General features: G+C 38.8%; 1 protein-coding gene across 10 annotated transcripts; it reads right to left on the bottom strand.

Moving 5' to 3' along the window:
- Positions 1-1180: 1180 nt before the first annotated feature.
- TIAL1 (TIA1 cytotoxic granule associated RNA binding protein like 1) lies at positions 1181-24549 on the bottom strand. Of its 10 annotated transcripts, none has more exons than XR_004028613.1 (13): positions 23954-24036; positions 15691-15787; positions 10198-10347; positions 9908-9962; positions 9660-9747; positions 7668-7743; positions 6440-6548; positions 5358-5453; positions 5167-5251; positions 4797-4920; positions 4564-4622; positions 4328-4467; positions 1181-3510 (listed from the first exon to the last, which is right to left on the bottom strand). XR_004028613.1 is itself a non-coding variant. In XM_030806327.1 (13 exons), exons 3-13 carry the CDS (start codon positions 15700-15702, stop codon positions 3384-3386), a joined length of 1062 nt encoding a protein of 353 aa, XP_030662187.1. In that variant the 5' UTR covers positions 15703-15787; positions 20955-21016; positions 23954-24549; the 3' UTR covers positions 2405-3383. The 10 variants fall into 10 exon arrangements, 7 of the variants coding, with proteins under 7 accessions (XP_030662179.1, XP_030662187.1, XP_030662190.1 ...); XM_030806327.1 differs by lacking the exon at positions 4564-4622 and adding an exon at positions 20955-21016 and having other exon boundaries at positions 2405-3510; positions 23954-24549; XM_030806330.1 differs by lacking the exon at positions 4564-4622 and adding an exon at positions 20955-21016 and having other exon boundaries at positions 2405-3510; positions 10198-10296; positions 23954-24549.
- Positions 24550-27251: the final 2702 nt, after the last annotated feature.

The raw sequence follows: 27251 nt of genomic DNA, 5'->3' as shown, positions 1-27251 counted from the left end.
CACTGCAACCTCCACCTCCCAAGTTCAATTCTCCTGCCTCAGCCTCCCACCAGCACGCCCAGCTAATTTTTTTGTTATTTTTAGTAGAGACGGGGTTTCACCATGTTGGCCACGCTGGTCTCGAACTCCTGACCTTAGGTGATCCACCATCCGCCTCGGCCTCCCAAAGTGCTGGGATTACAGGTGTGAACCACTATGCCCGGCAACAGTTACGCTTTTTTTTTGAGATGGAGTCTTGCTCTATTTCCCAGGCTGGAGTGCAATAGCGCAATCTTGGCTCACTGCAACCTCCGCCTCCCGGGGTCAAGAGATTCTCCTGCCTCAGCCTCCCGAGTAGTTGAGACTACAGGCACGGGCCACCACGCCTAATTTTGTACTTTTAGTGGAGACGGGGTTTCATCATGTTGGTCAGGCTGAGCCACCGCACCCGGCCCAGTCGTAGTTTTTAAATGGTACATTTCATTTGGATAAGTAGCTTTGTATTTTGAAAACCACTTAATGGCCGGGTGCAGTGGCTCATGCCTGTAATCCCAGCACCTTGGGAGGCCGAGGTGGGTGGATCACGAGGTCGGGAGATCGAGACCATCCTGGCCAACATGGTGAAACCCTGTCTCTACTAAAAATACAAAAATTTACCAGACATGGTGGCCTACATCTGTAGTCCCAGCTACTCGGGAGGCTGAGGCAGGAGAATCGCTTGAACCCAGGAGGCGGAGGCTGCAGTGAGCCGAGATGGCAGCACTGCACTCCAGCCTGGCGACAGGGCAAGACTCCATCTCAAAAAAAAAAAAGGCCGGACGCTGTGGCTCATGCCTGTAGTCCCAGTACTTTGGGAGATCGAGGCGGGCGGATCACAAGGTCAGGAGATTGAGACCATCCTGGCCAACATGATGAAATCCCATCTCTACTAAAAATACAAAAAAATTAGCTGGGCATGGTGGCACGTGACTGTAATCCCAGCTATTCAGGAGGCTGAGGCAGGAGAATTGCTTGAATCTGGGAAGTAGAGGTTGCGGTGAGCCAAGTTCTTGTCACTGCATTGTACTCCAGCCTGGCAACAGAGCAAGACTCCATCTAAAAAACAAAAAAAACAAAAACCACTTAATATGAAATAACTTCCATTAACTGATCATGAAATTTTGCCCTTTCAGATTAAGATGAAGGACACTTCAGTCACATGTTTACTGTGGCAATATAACTAGTCTGGATAATTTTATTAAATCAGAGTATACAGTCAGGAAACACTACAGCTATATTTAGCTGTTAGTTATCTCAATAAGCTACTTAATTTACTGGCACACCAAAACAGGCATACTAAACATTTTTAATTTTATCAATTAAAAAAAGTCTTCAGTTGTTCAAGTTTCACATATATTCATAAAATTTTTAACTCGGGGGCACAGTTAACATAATTTATTGAGTGTTCTCCCTATAAAATATAAATTAACTTTTCCAAAAACATTCCTCAAAGATACTATAAACAAAACAAATAAGGGTATATTTTATAACATAAGAGTGTAATAGATGACCGTTATGGTAAAACTAAGGTGCCATAAAAAATTTGGCCCAGCTATGAATTTCAGACCCTATGAAGTTTTATGTTGAATACATTTGGCTATACTGCTAAGTGGGAAAAGGAGGAAAGTAATACCAAAATTATTGTGATCACCAATTTATAAAATCATCATTATTTTAAAGCTAATTGTAAAACTTCAAATGTTTAGAAAACAGTAATTTGTGGGTACCAATCGCATCTTACTATGTAACTGTAAAAGGCTATTTTCTCTTTGGTGCCCAGGCCAGTATTTTGAATACGTTGCCAAAACATTTGCATTCCCTAGCTCTGACAATTCAAACACATAGGATTTTATCTATTTTACATTCCTGTTTGATAGAAATTTGAGGCAAATTTTACCCACACAGCCTGAAAAATACCTTGAAAGCAAACCTCAATCTTCTGCATCTTCCAATTGATTCCTTTACAAACTCTGCACACATACAACTTAAGCCTCTGCTCAGGCTTACGATACCATGCACACCGCCCACAAGGAAAAAAATTAATTGAAAATAAAAGCCACAACTCTGTGTACTATTTAAACTGAATATCCAATTATAAATTGGTACATTGAAGTGTCTAAATAAGATGTTTTTAGCAATCTTGTTAAAAAAATTCTTGGGCAAAATATATCTTAATTTTTAAAAACACCCCAAGATTTTTTAAAAACACTTGTACTATACAACTTATAGTAACCTTGAAATTGGTTTACAAGGTTTTAATCAAGGTATTTACATACCAAGTAATGTAAAGAAAAAAAAAAAAAAAGAAAAACACAAAAAACTAATTCCCAATGACATTTTAGAACATACTAATGCATCAAAGATTGTATGAAATTAAAATTAAGGCTTTTTCTGCACAATTTGTGTAATTTTAATTTTACATAGTAGCCAACCTTGGAAATGTCAGTCTTAACATTCTGATCAATCCACTGCATTCGATGCAGTGGAGTGTGTTAAGTGTTACTTCAAATAATTACATTGCTGCTACTTCTATGTTGAAGCATGCTTTTTAAACACTGTAGTTATTGAATATTTACAATGTGTATCATTTAAACTTCATGTAAAAGCACAAGTATGACTGTCTGACTTCAATACAAACACCATACTTGGAATTTCCCCCCAAAATGAAATGTAAAATACTACAATTTTAATAATCAACACTTTTGGAAATTTTAAAAATATGTCTTAATGTGGACCACCAACATTTGCTCAAGTAACTCAAACAATGCTGTTCCTTTTTTAGGGTGCAAAACTTCCGTCTGGCTTCAGTTTCTTTAGGCATAGAGAAAGAAAATATTTCCTCCAAAGCGACTCCAAAATCACGCATTTCTTCTGAATATCACACTTTTTCTCTGCTGACTTCAAATGTGGTCCACCTCAGGGAAGGGGAGGGGAGTATCAGGATTCAGGATGAACTTATATATGATTCCCAGGTTTTCACGATCCTCCCTTTTTTGCTCTTTTAAAAACACAGTGAGTTAAAATACTGAACAGCAAGATAAAAATGGAATAGTATCTAAGAATCAAAATGTATTAGCCATTTTTCCTATTATATCAAAATTTGTAGTCAGAATTGTCTTTATTGACTTTATTTTAGTTTTTGTACACAAAGAAAAATCATGTTCATATCCATCATGAACAAAAACTTAAAAAGGCAGAACTAGAAGACATGTGTCCTTCACCAAAGCAAATCTGTGCTAAAGGTTCCAAACATTTCAATTTTTAAAATAAATATTTTCATTTTCCGATGTCTACTTTCATGTCTTCAGAGTGTCACAGGAAATCGAAGCCTATCATGAATTACAATTTTTTTTTAGAGTCCTGGCTCACTGTGTTTGGTAACTTGCCATACCATAGCCGGCTTGGTTAGGAGGAGGTATTACAGGGGGAGGAGCTTGTCCTTGGGGAGGCTGAGCACCAAATCCACCCATCCAAGCAGCAGAAGGTGATTGACTTGGAAGAAAAAAAAAAAATCTTCAGCAAACACAAGAAAAAAAAAATCACATATGTATTTACACAAAAATCAAGCAGAGCCTAATCACAGAATAGAAAACCAGAAATCAACACACCAACAACAAATAGAAAGATCAAATAAATAAATGATATATGTGTAGAATACATATTCCAGTATTAGTCTTCGATATTTTTAAGATAACCACAACTTAACACAATGATGTCTGAGGAGTATCTGCAAACTAATTTTTTAAAAACTGTGAATGATTCAACACATCATCTATTACATAAGAAATTTTAAAAACACAAGTTCATGTTGGAAACAGTCTCAAAGGAAGAAATCAGAAAATAAAGGTATGGCCTGGCCCTGGGCAGGGGAATTACAAAGGAGGAACCCACTCTATCAACAAAAGAAAAAAAAAAAAAAAGCCAGTTACTTTGTATCACACAAACCTCAGATTTCTCACACATACCACATAGGCATAAAACCATCAAACTTCTAAATATATCTGGACAAAGATCTTTTACATGCAAAGATAAATAAAAGTGTATCAGAAATGTAAATCAAATTCTACCAACTGCTTACAGGGATCATAGGACACATTAAATGTTGCCCCAATCCCCCCTTTCCACCTAGGTAATGAGAAGTAATTTCTTAGCCTCATAAATCATATTTTGTTAGATTTGTTTCTATAATGCTCATAATGCCAAATAGCTCAATGTATATAATTAAAATAGATTCTCCCTAGGAAAACACACTTTTATTTATTTTGTCAGAACCATATGTTTCAATACTGGAAAAACCCAAACAACTTACTCTACTCCAAATCCTTGTTGATTCCATGGTTGCCCGTATACTCCGTAAGGCGGTACTTGCCACCCATTTGCCATATACTGTCCATACTGTTGTGGGTTTCCATACACTTGGCTCCATTGGCCCCACTGACTATAGTCGACCTAGGAAAAAGCAAATTATTGTTTTAGGGAACACGTAAGAAACACCGTATATGAAGAAAGAGTGGGAGACAAGGAAGAGAAAAACTAAGTAAGCACCCTTATGTGAATAGGACTCTGTTATTTATCATTGTCTAAGTTTATTGGGGTGGTGACACCTGTGAAAAGAAAGTATTAAGATTCAGTTAATACCGCAAATAATCAATTTTGAAATACAATCAACTGAAAGTAGCTATTTGCTTTATTTTATTGTTTATTTTACAGAGTTTCCAAAGCTTTTATGTGACATGTAAGATGGAAACCTTAAAGAGTGCTATGAAAAATCGAATTACCTGTTGGAAGTTTTTAGTCATATCAGGAGATTCTTTACCCCAATAGCATTTAACCACATGTCCTTCAATCGTAGTACCGTTCACCGAAACAATGGCATGGGCTGCACTTTCATGGGTTGAAAATCTAAGAAAGAAAAATGATACGGTTTTGTCTTTTATTTTTTAAGAACCTCGCACAATAAATAACATGGAAACTCATCAGTTTATACCTGCAAGTTGGTATTTTTTTCTAAAGAACATTAGGCAGGTAGCTTAAACTTCTATACTGCAAAGAAGCACTAAAATAACAAACACTGATACCCTGGGGAACATAAGTGAAAGGAATGAATCAAATGTAAGAGTAATAATGACATTTCAAGTAGAGTGTTACCTGACAAATGAATAGCCCTTTTCTGGGAAAACTCTTATTTCCATAATTTGTCCAAATGGTGAGAATGTCTGTCTCATAAGCTGATCTATAAAACAAAAACATACAAATAAAACATGGCTGATGTGTACCATGAAATTCGTACGAATAGTGATGAAGCTCCTCAGAGGTGATTAGAAAATCAAACACTGTACCTGTTAACCCAGACGCAATTCCTCCACAGTAGACAGTACAATTTTTTGGACTTGACTGGTTTACTACATCTTCAAATCTCAACTGCTTAGTGTTGTCTGTATGCAGAAACAAAACAAAAACGTTGACTGTTATATGGTACTATAAAACTGTCTTTTGTTAATTACTATATACTATTAAGATATGCCTCAGGCCGGGCGCCCAGCACTTTGGGAGGCTGAGGTAGGGCAGATCACCTGAGGTCAGGAGTTTGAGACCAGCCTGGCCAACATGACGAAACCCTGTCTCTACTAAAAATACAAAAATTAACGCAGGGCACGGTGGCTCACACCTGTAATCCCAGCACTCTGGGAGGCTGAGGCGGGTGGATCACGAGGTCACGAGTTCGAGACCAGCCTGACCAACACAGTGAAACCCTGTCTCTACTAAAAACACAAAAATTGGCTGGGTGTGGTGGCACACGCCTGTAATCCCAGCCACTCAGGGGAGAATCGCTTGAACCTGGGAGGCGGAGGTTGCAGTGAACCGAGATTGCACCACTGTACTCCAGCCTGGGTGACAGAGCAAGACTCCGCCTCAAAAAAAAAAAAAAAAAAAAAAAAAAAAAAAAAGATATGCCTCAATGGGAAGAGAAAATATAATTTTTCTTGATGCTATGATTTGACACAGACTTGATCTATAAAATCAGGTGATTCACAGCTCCAAAAATACTATACCACAGCCCAATTATTTGCAGATAATGAAATATAAAATGAAATAATTAGTGTCTTGTAATACTAATTAAATAGTCCAGCCTGGACAACGTAACCAGACCCTGTCTCTATAAAAAAATTACAAATTAGCTGGGCATGGTGGCGTGCCCCTGTAGTCCCAGTTACTCGGGAGGCTGAGGTAAAAGGATCACTTATACCCAGGAGTTTTAGGTTACAGTGAGCTAAGATCATGCCACTGCACTCCAGCCTGGGCAAGAGAGCAAGACCCTGTCTCTTAAATAAATAAATTAGAAATTGAGACTAGATGAATACATGATACATGATTTTGTAAATAATCTATAATTTTAACATATACAGTGGACATATCTTACTTTCTTGTGTACTTTTAGGTGCAGGTGGTTTACGTGTGGCCCAATTGGTTCGGATTTGACGACCACCCAACCACTGACCTCCCATATGCACAATCGCATTTTCTGCATCCTATGGATAAAAAAGAAAGAAAGCACAATCACAAAGAAGAGTGATAAGACTCAGTAAGATGAAATAAAATATCAGCGCTGCTGGTTCCAATACAAATCAGTAGATGAATTTACTAAACATCCTAAACAAAACAAAACTGAACTATTACCAACTAGAAAATGATTTGAACTTGAGTGATTCAATCTAAGCAAAAACAGAATACTCTGGCCCTTTATCTTACCACTTCAATAAAATGTAGATGACCTGTAATGCCAGCACTTCGGGAGGCCAAGGCGGGAGGATCACTTGAGGTTAGGAGTTTGAGACTAGCCTGGCGAACCCAAGTGAAACCACGTCTTTACTAAAAATATAAAAATGAGCTGGGTGTGGTGGCACATGCCTGTAATCCCAGCTACTTGGGAGGCTGAGGCAGCACAATCGCTTGAACCCGGGAGGCAGAGGTTGCAGTGGGCTGAGATGGCGCCACTGGACTCCAGCCTGGGCAACAGAGCGAGACTCTATCTCAAAAAAAAAAAAAAGGTGATTTAAGTTATTGAAACTGCTTTAAAATCAACGCCCACTTTATTATTTAATGTTACAGTTAACGCAAATGCTTACTTTGGTACCTCTTTTACAAAGAATATATGCAAAAATCAAGACGAATTGCTTAAATTTTTATTTACATAATTTGTTGTAGTCATTAACATCCCAGTTATATAAGAGTATGAATAATAATTTAAAAGGAAGAGTTAAAACTGAGATTTTCAGTTATATCAGAGTATGAATAATAATTTAAAAGGAAGAGTTAAAACTGAATATATTTTACCTACCCTCTAAATTCTCAGATTAGCTCATCTGTCCTAGACTTAGGCTTTACTTCTAAATCCATCTGACCTTTACCAATGTACAAACGCAATTTTAATAATCTTCCTTATAGTATAATCATTCTTTTTCTAGCTATTTATTTTCGAGTTTATGAAAGAATGAAATTATACTCTATTATTAAAACATATATAACATTAGATAAAAGTTGTGTTTGTAGTTAACATTCAAGTATATTCAAGTTTCAGATTCAATACATTAAGTAACTAATGACTAAATTTAGTATTAAAAAATATAAATTGAGATGGAAGAACATACCAGTTTGTTATAAAAAGATACAAAACCATAGCCTTTGGATTTTCCAGTTGCCATGTCTTTAACTACCCGGGCATCCCTGTGAAAAGAAGCACAGCTAAATGAGGGAAGTAAGAGCCACCCTCAAAATAAAAACTAAAAGGAACCACACACACTGTATTGTGAGCATTTTTAAAATAAAATTCCAGTTAGCCCTAATTAACTACAACCATTCCTGAACTCTCCCTAATGCTTCTTTACCTGTTAGAAAAAAGCAGTAGGACAAAAACATGTAATAAACATGCAACCTAATCAAATAGCCTGTGCTTTCTAAACTAAATGCTCAAATTTGAAGATTAATAGGAACAACAGTTTCCCTTTCTAATATTCTATTTACTAGTGTCCTCTAAGGTTTACTGATTCTATAAATTACTGTAACAATACTAACTACTTTACCATGCAATCTCTAAATAGTTAAATGTCTTCTGCCTAGTGATACAAAATATATGAAATATTAAAAAATTGAAAAAGAGGAAAAAATAGGAATTAAAAAGGCATACATGGCCTGTTAACAGATTTCTTTATTTTTCTTGGTCAATTCTCTACCATCATTTTGGAGTTTGGGCAGCTGTAAATTTTGAAAAATTGACATTTTCAGAAATTTAAGAAAGGAGAATAAAAAACTAACAACAATGCTAAGCACACCAGTACGAAAACAACAAATTTACACAGAAATTTTAGTGAGTAAGTTAAATGATTGGAAATATAGAACTCCACTGAATATAGAATGTTAAAATGTAAATACTAAAATATGTATATATAAATAATGTATAATAAGAATAAATAGAAATGAGAAAAAAAATCTACAACTGAGTTCCAGTGTGCACAGTTCCTTGCAGTTAGCCTTCAAGATCCTGTCCATTCTTATGAGCAATTCTGCAAAATAACCAGAATGCTATTACTTTTAATTGTGACTTGGACTTAAGAAAAACTGCAGGTCTCAGGTATAAATAAAGATTGAAAAACAGCAACCTGTATTATTTTTATATTGATTTTTAAAATAGTACTACTTACCACATTTAGATTAAAAAGCAAAGCAAATATCAAAACAGAAAGTTAAGAATTAAATCTTTTAAAGAAATTAAATCTACAGAACAACAAATTGTAGAGAGAAAATATTGTTGTTCTTAGTTGAAACACTTTCCTGTAAAGTAGTACTAAGATGTTTAATTTAAATCTATAGGAAATATACAAAATAAACTGATTTTAATCAGAAAGATAAATTATGATAAACATTTTCTACAATTCATAACCATTTTTAGTTTTCCAATATATTTTTTACCAAGTAACAACAGTAAAATCTGAGCATAAATGTTGTTAAAAATCAAACCACATTTGCCTCTTAACTAGTAGAATCAAATATCACTAACAAAAACATCTACTAATTAATCCCACATTTATGACTCATACATTGAAACATTTTAATAGTATAATAGTACTTTTCACTTACAGCTAAAATATCAAAAACACATTTATCATAATAAAACATGAACATTTCCAATTTAATCACAATATATCCAAGGATTTACCTACTCTCCCCCATTTATAAATTCCTCCTATAAAAGTTATTGAACTCTTACATAGTATAAATCACATTTACTTTTGATTAACTCATTATCCTAAACCACCAAATTTTGAAAACATATGACAAAAAGCTAGACTTTATAAGTTTTACCATTGAAACATCTGCTTCAAAGATAACAAACAGAATCACTTAAATTTTTTTTAACATATTATACACAGGATTAGATGAAAACGAGACCCCAAGACACTGAAATGACATTAACATTTTCAACAACATCCACTACTCAAAACAAACCAAAATAAATAAATAAAAAATAAAAAAACAAAACAAAACCATACTAACTAGAGAAAGAAAATCTTAATTCAATTACAAGTTAATCATATACAATTCTGCCTATCATGACTGAGTGTAGTACTGATTATGATACTTACGATATTTTACCAAAGGGGGCAAATGCTGATTTGATATCTTCTGTTGTAATTTCTGGACTCAAATCCCCAACAAACACATGGAAGTGATCTGAAATCAGAGCATTTGGTAATCAAATACTTAAGAAGTCAGCCACTAAAACCTTTTTAAGGCAACTCTAGAGGAGGAAAAAAAAACCCTATTTAAGCCGGTAATGCCTCCTGGATAATTTCAGAACTCTTCCACAGTAAAATGCAGCAGGAGTACTTACTGGAAGTATCTTTTTTCTGGCTACTTGGTGTGGTTGCCCAGTTTACTTTGACCTCCTAAAAATAAAGATTATATTTAATAAAATTATTAGGCATGTCATGAGTTACAACACTTACCACTTATTAAATCATTTATCAAGCAGGGTTATTTTTGTAAAAGCACTAAGCTGAATAAAGCAAAACCATCACTCAGCAGCCGAATATCTGTTCAAAAATTTGCCTAGAAAGAATACAAACTAGTTTGGCATGCAAATATATGTACTCATAAGGCGCCATCATCCTATTATCTTACCTTTCCCAAAATTTTTCTCCCATTCATAGCAGCTAATGCAGCAGCTGCATCTCTGTGTTCATAAAATTCCACAAAGCAATATGGGTCATTGCTTGTATGCTGCAAAACAGAAAATCCAACAGAAGAGTTGACCCTTCTGCTATCGGGTTGCTGAGAAGAAAATCCAGGAAAAAACATTACTGATAGCTAGGAATGTACAAGGTGAGACTGCATAAGCTTATGAAAGCCTAACACTTTTAAAATAAGATTTAAAGCTAAACCTGACTTTGCACCTCAGAATACTGCTGAACTCAAACGGAACTATAAAAGCAGTTGTAGAATCACGAGCATTAGTATTAAATGAAAATAAAGAATTCTGGTGAAGCGTGTTAAATATAAAATAGAAGATTATATTAAACCAAACAAAACCTCTAACTCAGATCTGATGAGGAGCACTCCTTACCACTACTTTCCTTCTCCAACATTATTTTAAAAATACGTTCTACTTATGCATCATAGTCCTCTATAAGTGGTATCCCAGGATACAGAAATACAGCATGAACCAACTTTATAAACTACTGATCAAAATTAGGATCAATACTACAAATGATGGAATTCTATACTGCTACAAAGACTGAATTTTATTGATTTCTTTTCTGGATATGGAAAGAATGAAAATAAAAATAGGAAAACTTAAGCTTTATAATCAGCTACTGAAATGAATTCCCTACCTTCCAAAACAGTCTAATGTACTGAAGATTCTATATACTTTGAATTTGGTCTTCCAAAGATCAGAGAAATAACAGCAGTGATCAAGAAAAGAGGTTCTGAAAATGTATCTGAATAAAATATTCCAAGACAAAGCTATAATTTTACATCATAAAAACACCATATAAAAAATCTATATTAAATATATTCTGCAACCCTGTGCTTGACAGTAGTTACCTAAAACGCATTTATAAAGATGTGAAGTAGTACTACCTAAGCTATAGCAACATTCTCACCCGACAACCAAAGTAGAAATGAATTTCTATGAAACTGCAACCTATACTGAATAGCTGCACAACTGTACAAATATATATTTTTATGTAAGGCTAAAAACATCCATCATTATTCAATGTAAAATGCCCTATAAGAATAATATTTAAAATGTGGAATTCTAGTTGGACTTACAAGGGATAAATATACCAGATAAAATAAACATCTTTTCAATCACAACAGTTTTTCATTCCAGGAAAGTTTTAGAAGAAAAATCCAAAATAAGACGTCTAAACAATAGTGGCAAAGGAACCAGAAGGCATTTCCTTGAGGGAAAAAAAGTGGGATCGTTAATACTGACAACAAAACTATGGGCTCTCATACAAAATCCTACTGTTGTAGCCACGTGAATGCTGTTCTTAAGAGGTAAAGAAAGGAAATGGGGGAAGACTTCAAATGAAAACATACACTTAAATTCTTGTAAAAGAGTTATGACATTTACTATAAATATTCATTGAAGAAAGGACATCAAAATAAGTAAGAGGCTAACATTGTGCTAATTGAGTTTTCCTTTCACTCCTATCTCTTTTGCCCCAATGGTCTCTAAGGAAAACATTGATAATCACAGCAAAACATACAGGGGTCCAGTGGTAGATCTATGATAATCCCATACACTTTAGGAAACTAGTCTACTCGTGAATACCGATTTCAAATCTATCTAATAGTAGGCCAGCTCCCAATCAGTGTATGCACGTGCATGTATATATACACATATATTCACTGACATCACGTATTTTATATATTCACATCACACTGCATTTCATCTAATTTAAGACACCATTTATTTCTAAGTCACATCCCAACTGTCAGAGATATTAAAATTCTAAAAAAATTTGACTTAGAATCAATAATATGTATTTGTATTATATAAGGAAAGCTAGAATCTATGATAAACAACAACATCTAAAGTAAAAAAAAAATCATAAAACTATGGGGGAAAAAGGATTTTTCACATAGTGAAATGAAATTTATGAAAGAAGAATAAATAGCTGCCAGATACTCTGTACTAGAGTTTATACCCTCTGGAAGCTTCTTATTTACACCACCAAGTGACATCCTAAAAATCAATTATGGGCTAGGCGCAGTGGCTCACACCTATAACCCCAGCACTTTGGGAGGCTGAGGCAGCTGGATCACTTGAGGTCAGGAGTTCGAGACCAGCCTGACCAACACAGTGAGACCCCATCTCTACCAAAAATACAAAAAATTAGCTGGGTGTGGTGGCGGGTGCCTATAATCCCAGCTACTCAAGAGGCTGAGGCAGGAGAATCGTTTGAACCTGGGAGGCAGAGGTTGCAGCGAGCCAAGATCGTGCCACTGCACTCCAGCCTGGGCAACACAGCCAGACTCTGGCACGCACCTGTAGTCCCAGCTACTCGGGAGGCTGAGGCAGGAGAATCACTTGAACCCAGGAGGCCAAGGCTGCAGTGAGCCGAGATCATGCCATTGCACTCCAGCCTGGGCAACAGAGCAAGACTCCGTCTCAAAAAAAAAAAAAAAAAAATCAACTATGGCTGGGTGCAGTGGCTCATGCCTATAATCTCAGGACTTTAGGAGGATGAGGCAGAGGCAGGAGGATCACTTGAGCTTAGGAGTTCGGGACCATTGGTAACATGGTGAAACTAATCTCTACAAAAACATTAAAAATGAACTAGGTGTGGCGGTGCTGTCCCAGCTACTCGGGAGACTGAGGTGGGAGGATTGCTTGAACCCAGGAGTTGGAGGCTGCAGTGAGCCATGATGGCGCCACTGCACTCCAGCCTGGACGACAGAGTCAGACCCTATCTCTTAAAAAAAAAAAAAAAAAGTTATGTCCCTACCTTATTTAGCGTTGTCACCAATTTTTGTTGGATGACATAAAGGTCAAGACAGAGAAATATGAGACTTTACAAGTTCGAATCTAGGAGTTCTAGAATATGGATGTTACGAAAATTCATTTCGAGTCCCTCTACCCTTCAAATAGCTGTATGTATACATGGGGTTTTAAAAAATACTGTTAAAATAATCTTTATCAAATGTTTCTCAAAAATTTTCTAGTGAGTCTTTCCCCACTTTCTCACAACCAGTTCTCTCCTAAACCTAATTCTGTCGACTTCCAAGCCAACCATGCCACTGAAACTGCATGTTGAGCTCAACAATACCTCTCTGCTGCTTCTGTGATTCCTTTTCTGTCCTAATCTTTACTTCCAAGCAGAATTCACTACAGTTGACCACCATCCTCCTTTAAACATTCTCTTCTCTGTCTCCTACCACACTCTGGTTTTCCTGTTTCCTCACTGTAGGATCTTTCTTCCCTTACTCAAACTCTAAATGTTGAGCTGGTCCAGGGCTCAGACCTCATGGCCTCTGTGCTCTTCTTTACCATCATTCTCTCTGTGAACTCATCTAGTCCCATGGCTTCAAATACCACTGCAAGCTTCAGCACTGGTCTCTCCAGAGTTCCAAACTACTTTATCCAACTGCCTAATCCAACTTCCACTTCGATGTCTAATTCATGTCTTAAATCTAATATCCAAAACACAATTCCTGATTCCCACCACTCCCCATGGTGGCATCCATCATGTCACCCCCATTTTAGCAAATAAATAGCATTACCAACTATACAACTGCATTAACATGAATCTTAGGGTATTTCCTGATTTCTTCCTTTCCCTATGTCCCACAGCCAACCCAGTCCTATCAATTCTACCTCCAAAATATATTCCAAATCTATCAACCTCTATCGTTATCTTGACTTCGGCTAGCACTTTCGAGAATAAGCCTCCATCATCTCTTACCTAGACTAGTGAAGTAAATCCAGATGCTTTTTCTCCTTCTGCTCTTGCCCGCTACAATCTATTCTCCATATAACGGTCATTCTCTACATAGAGTAGTAAGCTTAAAAATGCAAATCTTGGCACCTCATACCCCTGCTTAAGCCCCTCCACTGGTCTCTGCCACTGCAATCAGGGTAAAACCTAAACTATGTCATGGACCATAATGCCCTGTGATTCTGAATCCTGCTGTTAGACCCATTTCCCATAACTCCCCTCCATCCCTCACCAGATTCTAGCCATCTGTCTTTGATTCCACAAACACAAGTTCATTACCAACTCAAGACTTGTATTTGCTGTTTCCTCTGCCTCCAGCTCTTAACATAGATAGCACCATCTTGTTATTCATCTCAGCTCAAAGAGCTGACATCTCTCATCACCTAGCCTATATAGCACCCACCCTCCATTATCACAGAACTCTGTTTTATTCTCTTCATGGTTTACATCCCTGTTTGCTTGGGAAACTGATTTGGCTGTCTCTCCATTATATCTCCAGTACCTTGTATAGTGCCTAGTGCAAAGGAAATTTTTGATTGATGAAAGCACAATAATTAAAGGCAGGAAGGAAAAATATAATACACCAGAACAAAATGATGATTGTCATTACTTGGGAAAGACAATCAAAAGGCCAATGCACTTTAAAGGTTTTTAACAGTTCTCCATTTCAGGATAAAACAAACTCCTCAGCACAGTTTCTAGCCCCTTCCATACACTCCTGCCATCTCTTACGACTAATCCCATTTTAACTACAAGCATGCTACGGGTTCTATTTTTCCCTCTCTGTCTGAAGCACTCTTGCTCTCTCTAGCAACCTGGATCAAAGTTCCCTTTATTTGGAATCCCTTCTTCCCTCAATTCCTTTCTAGCCAGTATGTACTACTATCCTTTTAAGGCTTCCGCCTAGGCAGTGACTCCTCCAAGAAGCCACTCACTGACCTAAGGCTGTGCTGGATACACATTTGCTCCCACAGCACTTTAAGTTGTCTGCTTCTAGAGCATTTATTATCCTATTTCCTAAGTGCCTGCTAACTCCTTTGTCTCCCTACGAAACTGGAAAATTCTCTGGGCCAAGGAACTATCTTTGTTCACCAGTGTATCTCTAGCACTTACTGCACTATCTAGTACATAGTAAATAGTCAAAAAAAAAAAAAAAAAAAAAAAAGCTGAGCAATGAACAAAAACACAAGAAAAAAAGCCTAAAACATGACTAATCGGGTGCTGCTACAGTCTTAGCAGGAAAGTATAAAAAGGTAAGTATTTGCTACAGACACACGAGACGAACGGTGCTGCACACTACACACATAATAACCTCGTGTTCTTGCACATGAACATATGCTGTCTAAATCGTTAACATTCTTATTAGAATTGTATGAAATACTTTCCAATTTTTCACCATTCTGAAATGAACTCTAATAATGTTCTAAAATCAGAATCACTTCAAGATAACCACACCATGAAGAATGACCGTTTGAGATTAACAGCACAGAAACTTTGCCCTCTTAAATAAACTCCATTCTAAGCCTAGTTTGTCAGCCAAATCAAATAAGTCAACACAACACAAATCTCTCCACCAGAATAACTTGAGGCTTATAATGAAATTTTAAAAGCATGCTAATCAACCCATCATGCTAATTGTCAGCACATGGATCTGGGAAGATCTTACCTCTGTTATCATTTTACAGCTTTTACACGGTCCAATCTGACTGAACAACTGAAGTATAAGGACTTCTGTCACATCTCTGGAAAGGTTACCTACGTATCTGCACAAGAAAAAAATACATTATCAGCAATTTTTCCTTTAGCTCTGGCTCTAATGTGTTATCATTTAATTCATCACCTTTTCGTTCTTTCTTCCTTTTTTTTTTTTTTTTTTTTTGAGATGGAGTTTTGCTCTTGTTGCCCAGGCTGGAGTGCAATGGCATGATCTCAGCTCACTGCAACCTCCGCCTCCCAGATTCAAATGATTTTCCTGTCTCAGCCTCCCAAGTAGCTGGGATTACAGGCGTATGCCACCATGCCTGGCTAATTTTTGTGTTCTTAGCAGAGATGGGGTTTCATCGTATTGGTCAGGCTGGTCTCGAACTCCTGACCTCAGGTGATCTGTCCGCCTTGGCCTCCCAAAGTGCTGGAATTACAGGCGTGAGCCACTGCGCCTGGCCACCTTTTATTTCATTTTAACTTCCTGTTTTCAACAAAATTTCTCCAATTAAACCTGATCCTATGAAAGTAAGATTAACCCTTATTTAGGAAAGCAACAATTGTTCTTAGGCCACTAAAGTACCACTCTGAAAGACATTTAAAGAACAAATCAATGTGATCTTGTATACCCCAATGGCATTACTATTCTGTACCCTGGATATCATTTTCTCATCTTATTCTAATTGTTAAAATTTTAAACTGGTCTCAAGATAACTACAATTTCTGATTAAAAATAATTTATAACACACACACACACACACAAATACAACAAATACTAATTCATTAAAACATCTGATTGTAATAGGATATTAGACATAAAGTGAGTTTATCTTAGACTCCCAACCAAAGCAATTACATGAACAAAGAACAGAATTAAAGTCATAGTAAAACATACAGAGGGTGGAGGGTTTTTGTTGTTTTGTTTTTGGCTGAGTAAGGTTGTTTGCAATGATGTCTTCAATGTTTCATTTTAGGAGAGCAGGGTAAAATATAAAATTTCCTAGTCTAAAATGCATCAGAATCAACAAAATATATATGTATTTTTTTGAGATGGAGTCTCACTCTGTCACCCAGGCTGGAGTGCATTGGTGCAATCTCGGCTCACTGCAACCTCCGCCTCCCAGGTTCAAGCGATTCTCCTGCCTCAGCCTCCCAGGTAGCTGGGACTACAGGCGTGCATCACCATGCCCAGCTAATTTTTGTATTTTTAGTAGAGACGGGGTTTCACCATGTTGGCCTGGCTGGTCTCAAACTCCTGACCTCAAGTGATCCACTCGCCTGGGTCTCCCAAAGTGCTGGGATTACGGGAGTGAGCCACCATGCCCAGCCAACAAAATATATCTTAATGTAAATAAAAAAGCTAATACAAAGATTTCTTAAGAAATTCAGAGAAAAATTAAGACAAATCCAGGTATACTTTTGGCTATGGACACTTAAAAATTTGGGGTTTTTTTTCTAATTACAAATTGAATGTGTTTTGTGTAAAAGATTTTAAATACAGGAAAGTTTAAAAAAGAAAAGAAAAAAATGCTACTTCACCACACAGAGATGACCACCTTGGTTTATGTCTTGTACTATGAATTTATCTTAATTTATCTCAATAAATTGCCAAACACTAAAGTCTTTCTGGTATTCTACACATAATTCTTCAAATTTGCATCTGTTATGAACAACCTCACAAACCAAACAATATCTGTAAAATTTAACAAAGTTCATTCTGGAAAGTAAATTTCTTTTTCTACTTGTAATATATTACATCTGGAAACTGAGTATTAATTAAGACCAAAATAAGACTTGAAACATAGTTGCCACATTAAATACACAATATGCTTTAAGATGGAATACTCAAAGGGAAAAATAGACTGAGAAAGCTTAGGTTAAGTAAAAAACTGAAAAGATCCAATTAAGAATTAGTAGCGAGTTTCCAGTTAAGAATTGTATTGCAATGAGTACTAATAACCTTAGTGTACCTGCTCTAAAATTGAAACACACATCCAATATTACTTAAATAGAGGACTAAACAAGTAACAAACTGGTTTACGCCCACTATGCCATCTTTTCCATGTAATTAAAGAGCTGATCCATCAGCAGGCCAATGTAGTGACATACTTTTTCAGCAGGACTAAAAGGTTGTTGGGTTATAAGCCAGCAATATGACTGCTTGCCCCTTCTTAACTCATAGGGGTTTGTGAGCCTGTATCTCTGAAATGATTTCCTTTTGTACAGAGTAGACCTATCTGTAAGAAAAATGAACAAGTGACCGGGCACGGTGGCTCACGCCTGTAATCCCAGCACTTTGGGAGGCTAAGGTGGGCAGATCATGAGGTCAGGAGTTCGAGACCAGCCTGACCAACATGGTGAAATCCTGTCTCTATAAAAAATATAAAAATTAGCCAGGCATGGTGGCGTGCACCTATAATCTCAGCTACTCGGGAGGCCGAGGCAGGAGAATCGTTTGAACCTGGGAGGCGGAGGTTGCAGTGAGCCAAGATCGCACCATTGCACTCCAGCCTGGGCAACAGAGTGAGACTCCATCTCAAAAAAATAAATAAAAAAAAAAAGAGAGAGAAAGAGAGAGAGAGAAAGAGAAAGAGAGAAAGAAAGAGAAACGAACAAGTGATCTTGAGCTTCTAAACATTGTGCTCCTTGCCTAAAGGGCTAGTTAACTCATTTCTAAGAGAAAAGAAGAATGGATAAAACTGGTTTTCACATATTGAAGCTAGCTAATAACAAAATTAAAATAGAATTATCATTTTAATATAACACATTTTAAATGATTTAAATAGTTTTAAATTTCCATTACTGTTTAAACATCGATTTCTTCCGGAAAAACTGTATTGGCATTAGTTACCTTCTGTATCTAATAGTCACAAAAAAAGCCGTCACTGCTTAATAAGATCTTTATTCCACCAGGTGTGGTGGCTCACGCCTGTAATCCTAACACTCTGGGAAGCCAAGGCAGGTGGATCACTTGAGGTCAGGAGTTCAAGACCAGTCTGGCCAACATGGTGAAACCCCGTCTCTACTAAAAATACAAAAAATTAGCCAGGTGTGGTGGTGGGCGCCTGTAATCCCAGCTACTTGGGGGAGGCTGAGGCAGGAGAATCGCTTGAACCCGGGAGGCAGAGGTTGCAGTGGGCTGAGATTGCGCCATGGCACTCCAGCCTGGGCAACAAGAGCGAAACTCCATCTGAAAAAAAAAAATAAATCTTTATTCTAAGTCAACCTATTTCCCGTCAGTTATAGATCTTGAAGAATTTCTACAGGCATATTTAGATACATTAATTTACATTTCTAGCACTGAAGGCAAAGATGAAAATGTTAATATCTAAGTTTAGAATGTCATGAAATATTTATTTAAAAATCCAGTGTTAAGGTTTCCTATTTTTCAAATTATCTCCACTAAAAGTTAAATGTTAAGCACCAAACTAAATTTCAAAAACTAACATGAAAGGCCTTCCATAACAACACATACAATATCTTAATTTACCAGGATTAAAAGGCCATGATTCACTATATAATTTCACCTAAACTTTACCCAAATTTCAGACTGCCTTTTCTTTTACTGAGTTCTTGTACCCAAATTTCAGATTGCCTTTTCATTTACATTTGCCTTCGTGCATCATAACACTTGAGAGACGTATTGTATAGCTTTTAAAATACTGTACTATTCTAAGTACCTTTACATTATCATAAAATAATCTGTCCCAAAGTAAATACTAACAAAAATATTTAAGACAAAGTTCAATGCCTGACCTAGTAAGATCATCTCTTGGTAGTTCATTGAAATGATATCTTTATTCTTTCCAAATTATAGCTTCTACACTTCACTTTCTTTCTGCTCTGGTTATGAAATAGTCAAGCTAAAGTTCCAAGTCTTTAAATATATAATTGCTACCTAAAGAACATACACAAAATAACAGAAAAAAGACAAATGGCTCTAATTTTTGTATTGAGAGGTCAATTCAAAGAGTAAACACTTAGGAAATTCCAAAATGATTTTTAACTCAAGGAAAAAATTTAGAAGAGGCATACCTTAGAGTCTATTTTGTCTTCTAAGAACAGGAACTGTAGGAACTGAAGCTTTATTAAAAACTGAAAATGACACCTTTATCCCTAATATCAGGGTTAAAATCCAATTTGAGGCTAAAAGCTTAGCAGTTTCACAGTAGGCAGAAATTCACATTGCCAAACTACTTCCTGTGTCCGACTGGGCAGAATTTTAAGTTAAGAATATCATGCCTTTCAGAAGACTAATGACACTTTTTCAACACTGAATGTGCTCTCACTCTGAAAAGAGTAGCCCTACCAAGGCTGAAATTATCAGCACTTTCATACAAAAAAACTATAGCTAAATTTCCATAACAGTTTTGCTTTTGTTCTTGACAAGTCCTATACAAGAAGAGATTTTGCAATAATATCCTTCAATAGATCTTTAATTAATTGTTCAATTTGTCAGTACAGTATTTCATTTTAGGAAGGAGGCATGATGGAAGATAGCTGCAGGAGGTACAACTAAATTGACCAACTATATATGAGATATTCACACACACACGCACACACACTCACTCACTCTCTCTTACTTTAAAGAAACAAAGAATATGATTAAGTTGAATTTGAATGAGGGGCTTGATTATAGCCACAGTATAGCCAAATCCATGGTATAGCCAGTCAATTTTGTAATATTTTATAGAATTCTCTTCTGCTTTGCTCTTAGATGTTCAGATTATAGTCTAAATCATTAGCTTATTTCCAGGAAGAAAGAATAGCCTTAAAGGAAGGGATTGCGTAACATGGTATTACACGAATTCCTAGCAATTTTGATGCATCAGATAGATGAAGAAAATAAAATAAGCTATAATAAAACACTATTACAATTTAGTGTCATATTGTAGATTCAGATATACCATGGATCAAATCACTGCACTACAAAGCTACACACAACCCAAGCCTGAAATGTGTGTCCCACAAGGCAGGTGTCAGACAGTCCAGTTCCAACACCAGTATTACACAGCATGATCTTGTTTGTTTTTTTAGATCACAAGTTACTCAATGCATAATACCCCAAAATAAATGTCAAATGAGAATGAAGAACATCAGAAAACAGACCTTTAAAGCAACTATTATGACAAATAGAAGTTTAGGCTCAACATCAAAGCAATTCTTGCCACTTTAAATACCATCAAATAAATTAGTAATACTGTAGGTAATGAATATTTAAAGACCTACCTAGGCTCTAAACACCATATTGTTTTCTGAAGATAGAACCATATGTCTTAGCTTGTGTGTGTCTGCAGGAAAAAAACCTCACTAGTAACACACAGGCATCTTAAGGAAACAATTTAAGATAAGCTTTGTTAAGAACACATTCTTTTAAAACATACTGGCCACTTGAAAAACCTAATCCATAGCTCACAGTGTAAAATATAAGATCTCCATAAACAAAATAAAACCCTACTAGATATCAATGTCTAAAATCATGTTCAAAGTTTTCATCATGTTACTTATATCTAATAGAACCCTTTGAGAATATGTAAAACGTACACTTAGAAAAACTACTATGCATTATTTGTATTAAACTCTAATAAAAATCCCAATTGTGAAACATTTGCTTTTATCTCAAGATTTTACATTTGAAGGTTTTAAAAAATATATAAAAGTCAACAGACTGCACCACGCGTGACAGTAATGTCTGCCTACAATCTTAGTTCAACCAGGACTTTTAAAAAAGAACTTAATACTAATTTAATGAAAGAAGTATAATCATTGTAGAAATTCTGAGTACCTCTTATGTTCCAGGCAGTGAACTAAGTGCTGTGGGGGTAAGACCTAGGAAGATGCAGTAGTCCTTCTCTTAAAAAAAAAAAAAAAAGTCCCCATGGAAAAGGGTGGGAGAAGGAAAAGGGAAGACAGAATAGTGAACACACGTACCGACATACAAAACAACAGAGCTTAAGATGTTTATTTATTCATATGAACATATGTCACAGTTTTAGAGAACTGTAAACATAGACAACTTAACTGTGTTTCAAAGAAAGAACAAGAGATTAGAGAAGGTAGAGGAAGGAAATAAGTGACAAAGAAGTTAGCTTATTATTCCCCTGGAGAAACTCTGATAGGGATGAAGACAAGGCAGATGCAAAGATAAATAAAAGACATCAAAAAAGCACATTCTTTAGCACTACAAAACCAGAGATTCCTCTTGGTAAGGAACAGATACAGTAAATGAGACCCCTGCCATGAGTATTTATCATTCAGTGTGTGATGATACTTCAGATTTTTAGATACAATGTAACTTTTATCTTTGTTAAATACATGTCAGCTAGTCTTTAAGGCTAGCTTTCCCAGACGCTTATATCAAAGTACACATTCTAACTCAACACCAAGTCTTGGCTTCAACAGATGTTGAAGGATAAATTTTTTTTTTTTTTTAATTGTTTAGACGAAGTCTCACTCTGTCACCAGTCTGGAGTGCAGTGGTGTGATCTCGGCTCACTGCAACCTCCGCCTCTTGGGTTCAAGTGATTCTCCTGCCTCAGCCTCCCGAGTAGCAGGGATTACAGGCGCGTGCCACCACGCCCAGCTAATTTTTGTATTTTTAGTAGAGACGGAGTTTCACCATGTTGGCCAGGAAGGTCTCGATCTCTTGACCTCGTGATCCGCCCACCTCGGCCTCCCAAAGTGCTGCGATTACAGGCGTGAGCCATTGCGCCCGGCCTGAAGGACAAATTTCAAGTGTGTCCCAATTCTTTCTTCTGGGGAGAGAAGGCAGAAATGGAAGACAACACAAAACACAAAGACGTTCTATTAAGCAGGCGTTTCATTGAAGCATTTGATGTGCTTCAGTAGGCCTCAGATTCTCAAAACAGGATGGATACTTTAGTGAGACGTTAGAGAACACATTTATCCCTATACAAGGCCACACCAAAACAATCCCTATCAATACTGAACATCTATCTTCTTTACTGAGCATCCTTTCTTTGGTAGGAGTGAAGAGATGTGAAGCTAGTCAAACTTCTCGAGTGCCCCTCCACCTTCATCTATTCCCTAAAAAGCAATTTCCCCAACAGACAGCAGAGCCAAGTGGACTATGATCCTATCAATACCAGGAGAGGCAAGAGAAACAAAGTAGCGATCTGACTCCTTGGTACTCAAGGTAGGAGTGCTAAACCTGGAGAGGCCGGGAAATTAGGGTGCCCAATTTAAACATTTAATTAAAAAGTATTCAGACTTAAAAAAAAAAAAGATGCAGAGGAAAGGAGTGCCACACTATTCAGAAAGGAATGCAAATGCTGAGTCATCACTCTTCATTGCGAAAGGAAGGAAACCAGAATTAAGTGGTTGGAAGATGGAATTCATTCATTAGATTGAGCTTCAGGTAAAAAGCAACAGCAAGACAGGACAAAAAGCGTTCAGAAGACACACATCAAATAGCGGATGAAGACATAATTTTAGCCAACTCTGAAGGTTTCGACGCACAAACAGATTAGGAAGAGGCAACACCTAGAGAGCAAAAGGAGTTTAACAACTGGTTGTCAGTTTAGCGTAGGGAGCGCTCAAAGTAAACTTCTTTATCCAAGAAGGGAAAGATGCTCGGGCAGCAAAAGGTATCCCTTATGCACTTCAAAAGTAGCGGGCGCTAGGCGGGCGTTTCTGACAGAGTGGGCGGGGGCACGTGGGGCATAAAGAGAGAATGGGGCTTGAGTGGTGAAAGGCTGTCCTGCTTCCTCCGAGAGCTTAGCTGGGGAGAAGAGCTGGGAGCGACTCCAGCTGAGGACGTGGAAGGGGTGAGTGCTAATTCCTCAGGGCCCGCGAGGCCCACCCCCGGGCCCACCCCCAATCCCACCCCCGCCAGGCCCTTCCCCCGTGGGCGCCGGCAGCTCCAGGCCCAGCCCAGGGCGTCCAACGCGGAGGGGGTGCAGGAGTTCTCCTGGGCCTGACAGCCTCAGCCGTGCAGAAACCCGGCCTAGGGAGGGCATGCAAAGAAGGACGCCAGAGAAAAAGGTCGAGACAAGCCCCAGACCCCAGGAAGTGAATGTTTGGGGGAAGGGAGGATTTCCTTCCCAAGGAAAAGGGGACAGATGAGGAATGCACTTCGCGTCCACGCCGCCCTTGTCAGGGAGCCGCCTAGAGGCCCGGCTTCGGCCCAGTCTCTCCTGCTCCCTCCCCTAGCGTCCCGCGGTGCCCGGGCCTCTTGGCGCCTGGCACCCCTCGTCTCGGGTACTCACAGAGTCCGGGGCTGCCCGTCGTCTTCCATCATGGTGGGTGCGACGGAGCGATCCCGGGACAAGGGGGAGGGCAGGGTTGGGGAGGGGAGGGGGTGGGAAGGAAGGGGAGGGGGGCTCTGGGCACCGGCTGGGGACAGAGGAAAAGGCACCGAACCCTGCTCTCGGGCTCTCTCCCCCCAGCCCGCTCAGGACACTGCGCTCCAACCAGGAGGAGCAGGAGGAGGAGGAGGATGAACAAAATGGCCGCCGCCACCAGCCAGGCAGGAAACAGGACAGAGCGCAGGCGCGACCCGCCAGGTCACCGCTCAGGCCAGCCGCGACAGCCTGCAAGGGGGACGACCAAGGGGAGAGAAAAAAGGGCCGCCGAGGAAGCCCTGGGACCCGCTCACGACGGATCACGTCGTCGCTGTGGGCCGCTGGCCGGCCGAAGCCCAGCCAGCTCCAGGAGAGATCGGGCAAAAAGAGAAACGCCGTGAAGCCGAAGTCTCTGGGAACTGTGGTCCTGGAAATGAGAGAGGGAAGCACTTCTGCAGAGGACTTCTGGAACCTGTAGTCAAGAGGAGCCGCCGGCGACCGCCCGCGCTGGGACGTGAAGAGGAGACTTCTGGGTAGTGTAGTCATACGTGAGGACGTGCGACGACCAGGAAGTCGGCGGGCTGGGAGGTAAAGGGAAGAATAAAAGCGACATTGAAAGGCGGGGAGCCCAAGTGGGAAAAAGCGCTGTCTGGGAAGCGAACTACAAGTCCCAGAGTGCCTCGCGCCGGGGGCTGTCCTCGGACTGCTCCAGGCATTGTAAGGCTCTTCTGTTGGCCCAGTCTGAGCTGCTGCTCCGCCTTCATCCAGCCCGAGAGCGGTTTCTTCAACTGCGGCTAGGGCAGCGCTCTGCCTCCGCGTGGTGTCCGAGCCAGCAGGCCCGTCCGGCCCTCCTGTGTTCATCAGAACGGCTGGCCCGAGTTAGTCAACCGCCGCTTCGCGCGACAGTCGGTAGAGAGGCTGTGCTGGCGGGGACGCGGAGGGGTTGGGGTGTTTTGGGGACACGTTTTCCCACAAATAGGTATTTCTAGCCTATTTGTTAAATACAAGCAGGTGGCCTGCTTGTAAATTGCTTTACAAGTTTCAGAGGTTTCCCTATCAAGTATCTCATCGGATAGTGGGGTAAGAAGAGCAGCCCTCTATTATAATGACTTGCCCAACTTCCCCCGTATTCTTGGAGTTAAAAAAAAAAATCCTTGGGCGGAGACGTGCACAGACATAAAGTTGCGTTTACAGACATCAGTCATGTGGGCTAGAAACGCAGTTTTGCATGAAGATGGGGGAAGCCATGTTTACACTAGCTCTGCATCCCTGTAGAATTTGTCTTCTCGCCCCCCACAACTGTTCCTAGTGTGCTTTTTTCCTCCTCTAAGTACCTTCAGGAGAAAGTACTTGGTCTTGTAGCTTAGTGAAGAGTGGCGATGAAGAAAGATCTTTCAGCCCATTGCCAGAACTTAACTGCCCCGGTTAGTAATGGCTTAAGAGTTGCTTCTGCCGACATGTACTAAGCGCATGTCGACCTCTGCAAGTGGCGGTGCCTATGCGTGCCACTGAACCCCAATCTTGAAAGCAGAATCAACCATGCAGCAAGCCCTTATGTTGTCAATTTTCAGGGGAGGAAATTTCAACCTGAAAGACTTCATAGAGACACGGCAAAGGAGCTGAGCCCCATAAGAATCCGCGGGAACGACAAAAGGGCTCAGACGCCAGGACCCATGGCTAAAATATATGGGTTGGGGATGGGGGCGGGAGTGGGGGTAAGGGAACTAAAGCTAGAGAGGACCTTGTAGAACCGTGTTGTCAAGAATCTATTTCATGCTGAGGAATTTGAGCTTTCTCTTCTAGGCAGTGAGGAGCCACTCAAAGGTTTTGTCTATGTTTTTAATTGGACCTAGGTGTAGAACTGGATTTAATTATAATCCAATTCATCAACCCATTCCTGGCCTGCTGTCATAGTTTCCTGTTGATGCTGTAACAAATTACTGCAAATTTAGATACTTAAAACAACACGAATTTATTTTCTTACAATTCTGGAAGTCAGAAGTCAAAAATCAGTTACACTGGGCTAAAATCAAGGTGTTGGCAAGGCTAGTTCTTTGCCTTTTCCAGCTTCTAGAGGCTGCCTGCGTTCCTCCGCTCTTGGCCCCATCCTCCATCTTCAAGAAAAGAAGGATAGTATCTCATAGTACCTTCTTTCTTCTCTGCCTCTGTACGTACATCGTGATTCTCCTGCCACCTCTTTTCATTTACAAGAACCTTTTGTGATTACTTTGGGTGAAGATTATCTCAAGATTCTTAATCACATCTGCAAAGTCTCTTTTAGCATAACATTCCCAAATTCTGGGAATTAGGACAGAAATCTTTGGTGGACCATTATTCAGTTTACCTCACCCCCCTTTATTAATTTAGTTTTGATTATAGCCACAAACCCACCACACTAAAAAGTTATAATGACACGAGTTTATATCTGTATCTGTGCTATACCTCCTACACACACTAACAGACACCCCTGCCTTCGCTTGGGGTAACCATCTTTCTGAATCCTGTCTTTACTATTTCTTGCTTTCCTTCTACAAGGTTTTATTCCACATGTACATAGTCCTAAAAATCATATGTATATACATGTATATTTGAGTTGTTTTTTAACTTAGTAAAAAGAATATGCCCACTACAAACTAGAATGGTTAAAATGGGCATGTTTACTGGCAGTGAAATTATTAAGGTTAAAATCCAAAACACTAACACCACCAAGTGCTGGTGAGTATGAAAAGGAACAGGAACTATCATTCTTTGCTGATAGGACTGCAAAATGTTATAGCCCCTTTGGAGGACAAAGTTTGTCAGTTCCTTACAAAACTAAACATAATGCCTAGGTACTTACCCAAGTGAGCTGAAAACATGTTTACATAAAAACCTGCACACAAATGCTTACAGCAGCTTTGTTCATAATCATCCTAAACTGGAAGCAACTAAGATGTCCTTGATATAAGTAAATGGATAAACTGTCGTACAAGGTGGCACATCCATGCAAAGAAATATTGTTCAGTGATTTTTCAAAAAAGAGCTATTGATATGGTTTGGCTCTGTATCCCCACCCAATCTGATCTTGAATTGTACTCCCATAATTCCCACGTGTTGTGGGAGGGACCTGGTGGGAGATAATTTGAATCATGGGGGCGGCTTCCCCCAGACTGTTCTTGTGGTGGTGAATAAGTCTCACGAGATCTGATGGCTTTAACAGGGGTTTCCGCTTTTGCATCTTCCT

The sequence above is a fragment of the Nomascus leucogenys genome, chromosome 3, assembly GCF_006542625.1.
Source record: "Nomascus leucogenys isolate Asia chromosome 3, Asia_NLE_v1, whole genome shotgun sequence".
NCBI lineage: Eukaryota > Metazoa > Chordata > Mammalia > Primates > Hylobatidae > Nomascus > Nomascus leucogenys.
This window is presented reverse-complemented; position numbering and strand designations above follow the sequence as displayed.

Bases quoted from the DNA above. Each gene is read 5' to 3' on its own strand.
- TIAL1 (XM_030806319.1), bottom strand. From the start codon at position 23,985: ATGATGGAAGACGACGGGCAGCCCCGGACTCT. The intron at 4,921-5,166 runs GTAACACTCTAC...TTTCTTTCTTAG, and splicing joins AAGGGCTATTCATTTGTCAG to ATTTTCAACCCATGAAAGTG. The intron at 4,468-4,796 runs GTAATTCGATTT...GCTTTTTCCTAG, and splicing joins TGACTAAAAACTTCCAACAG to GTCGACTATAGTCAGTGGGG.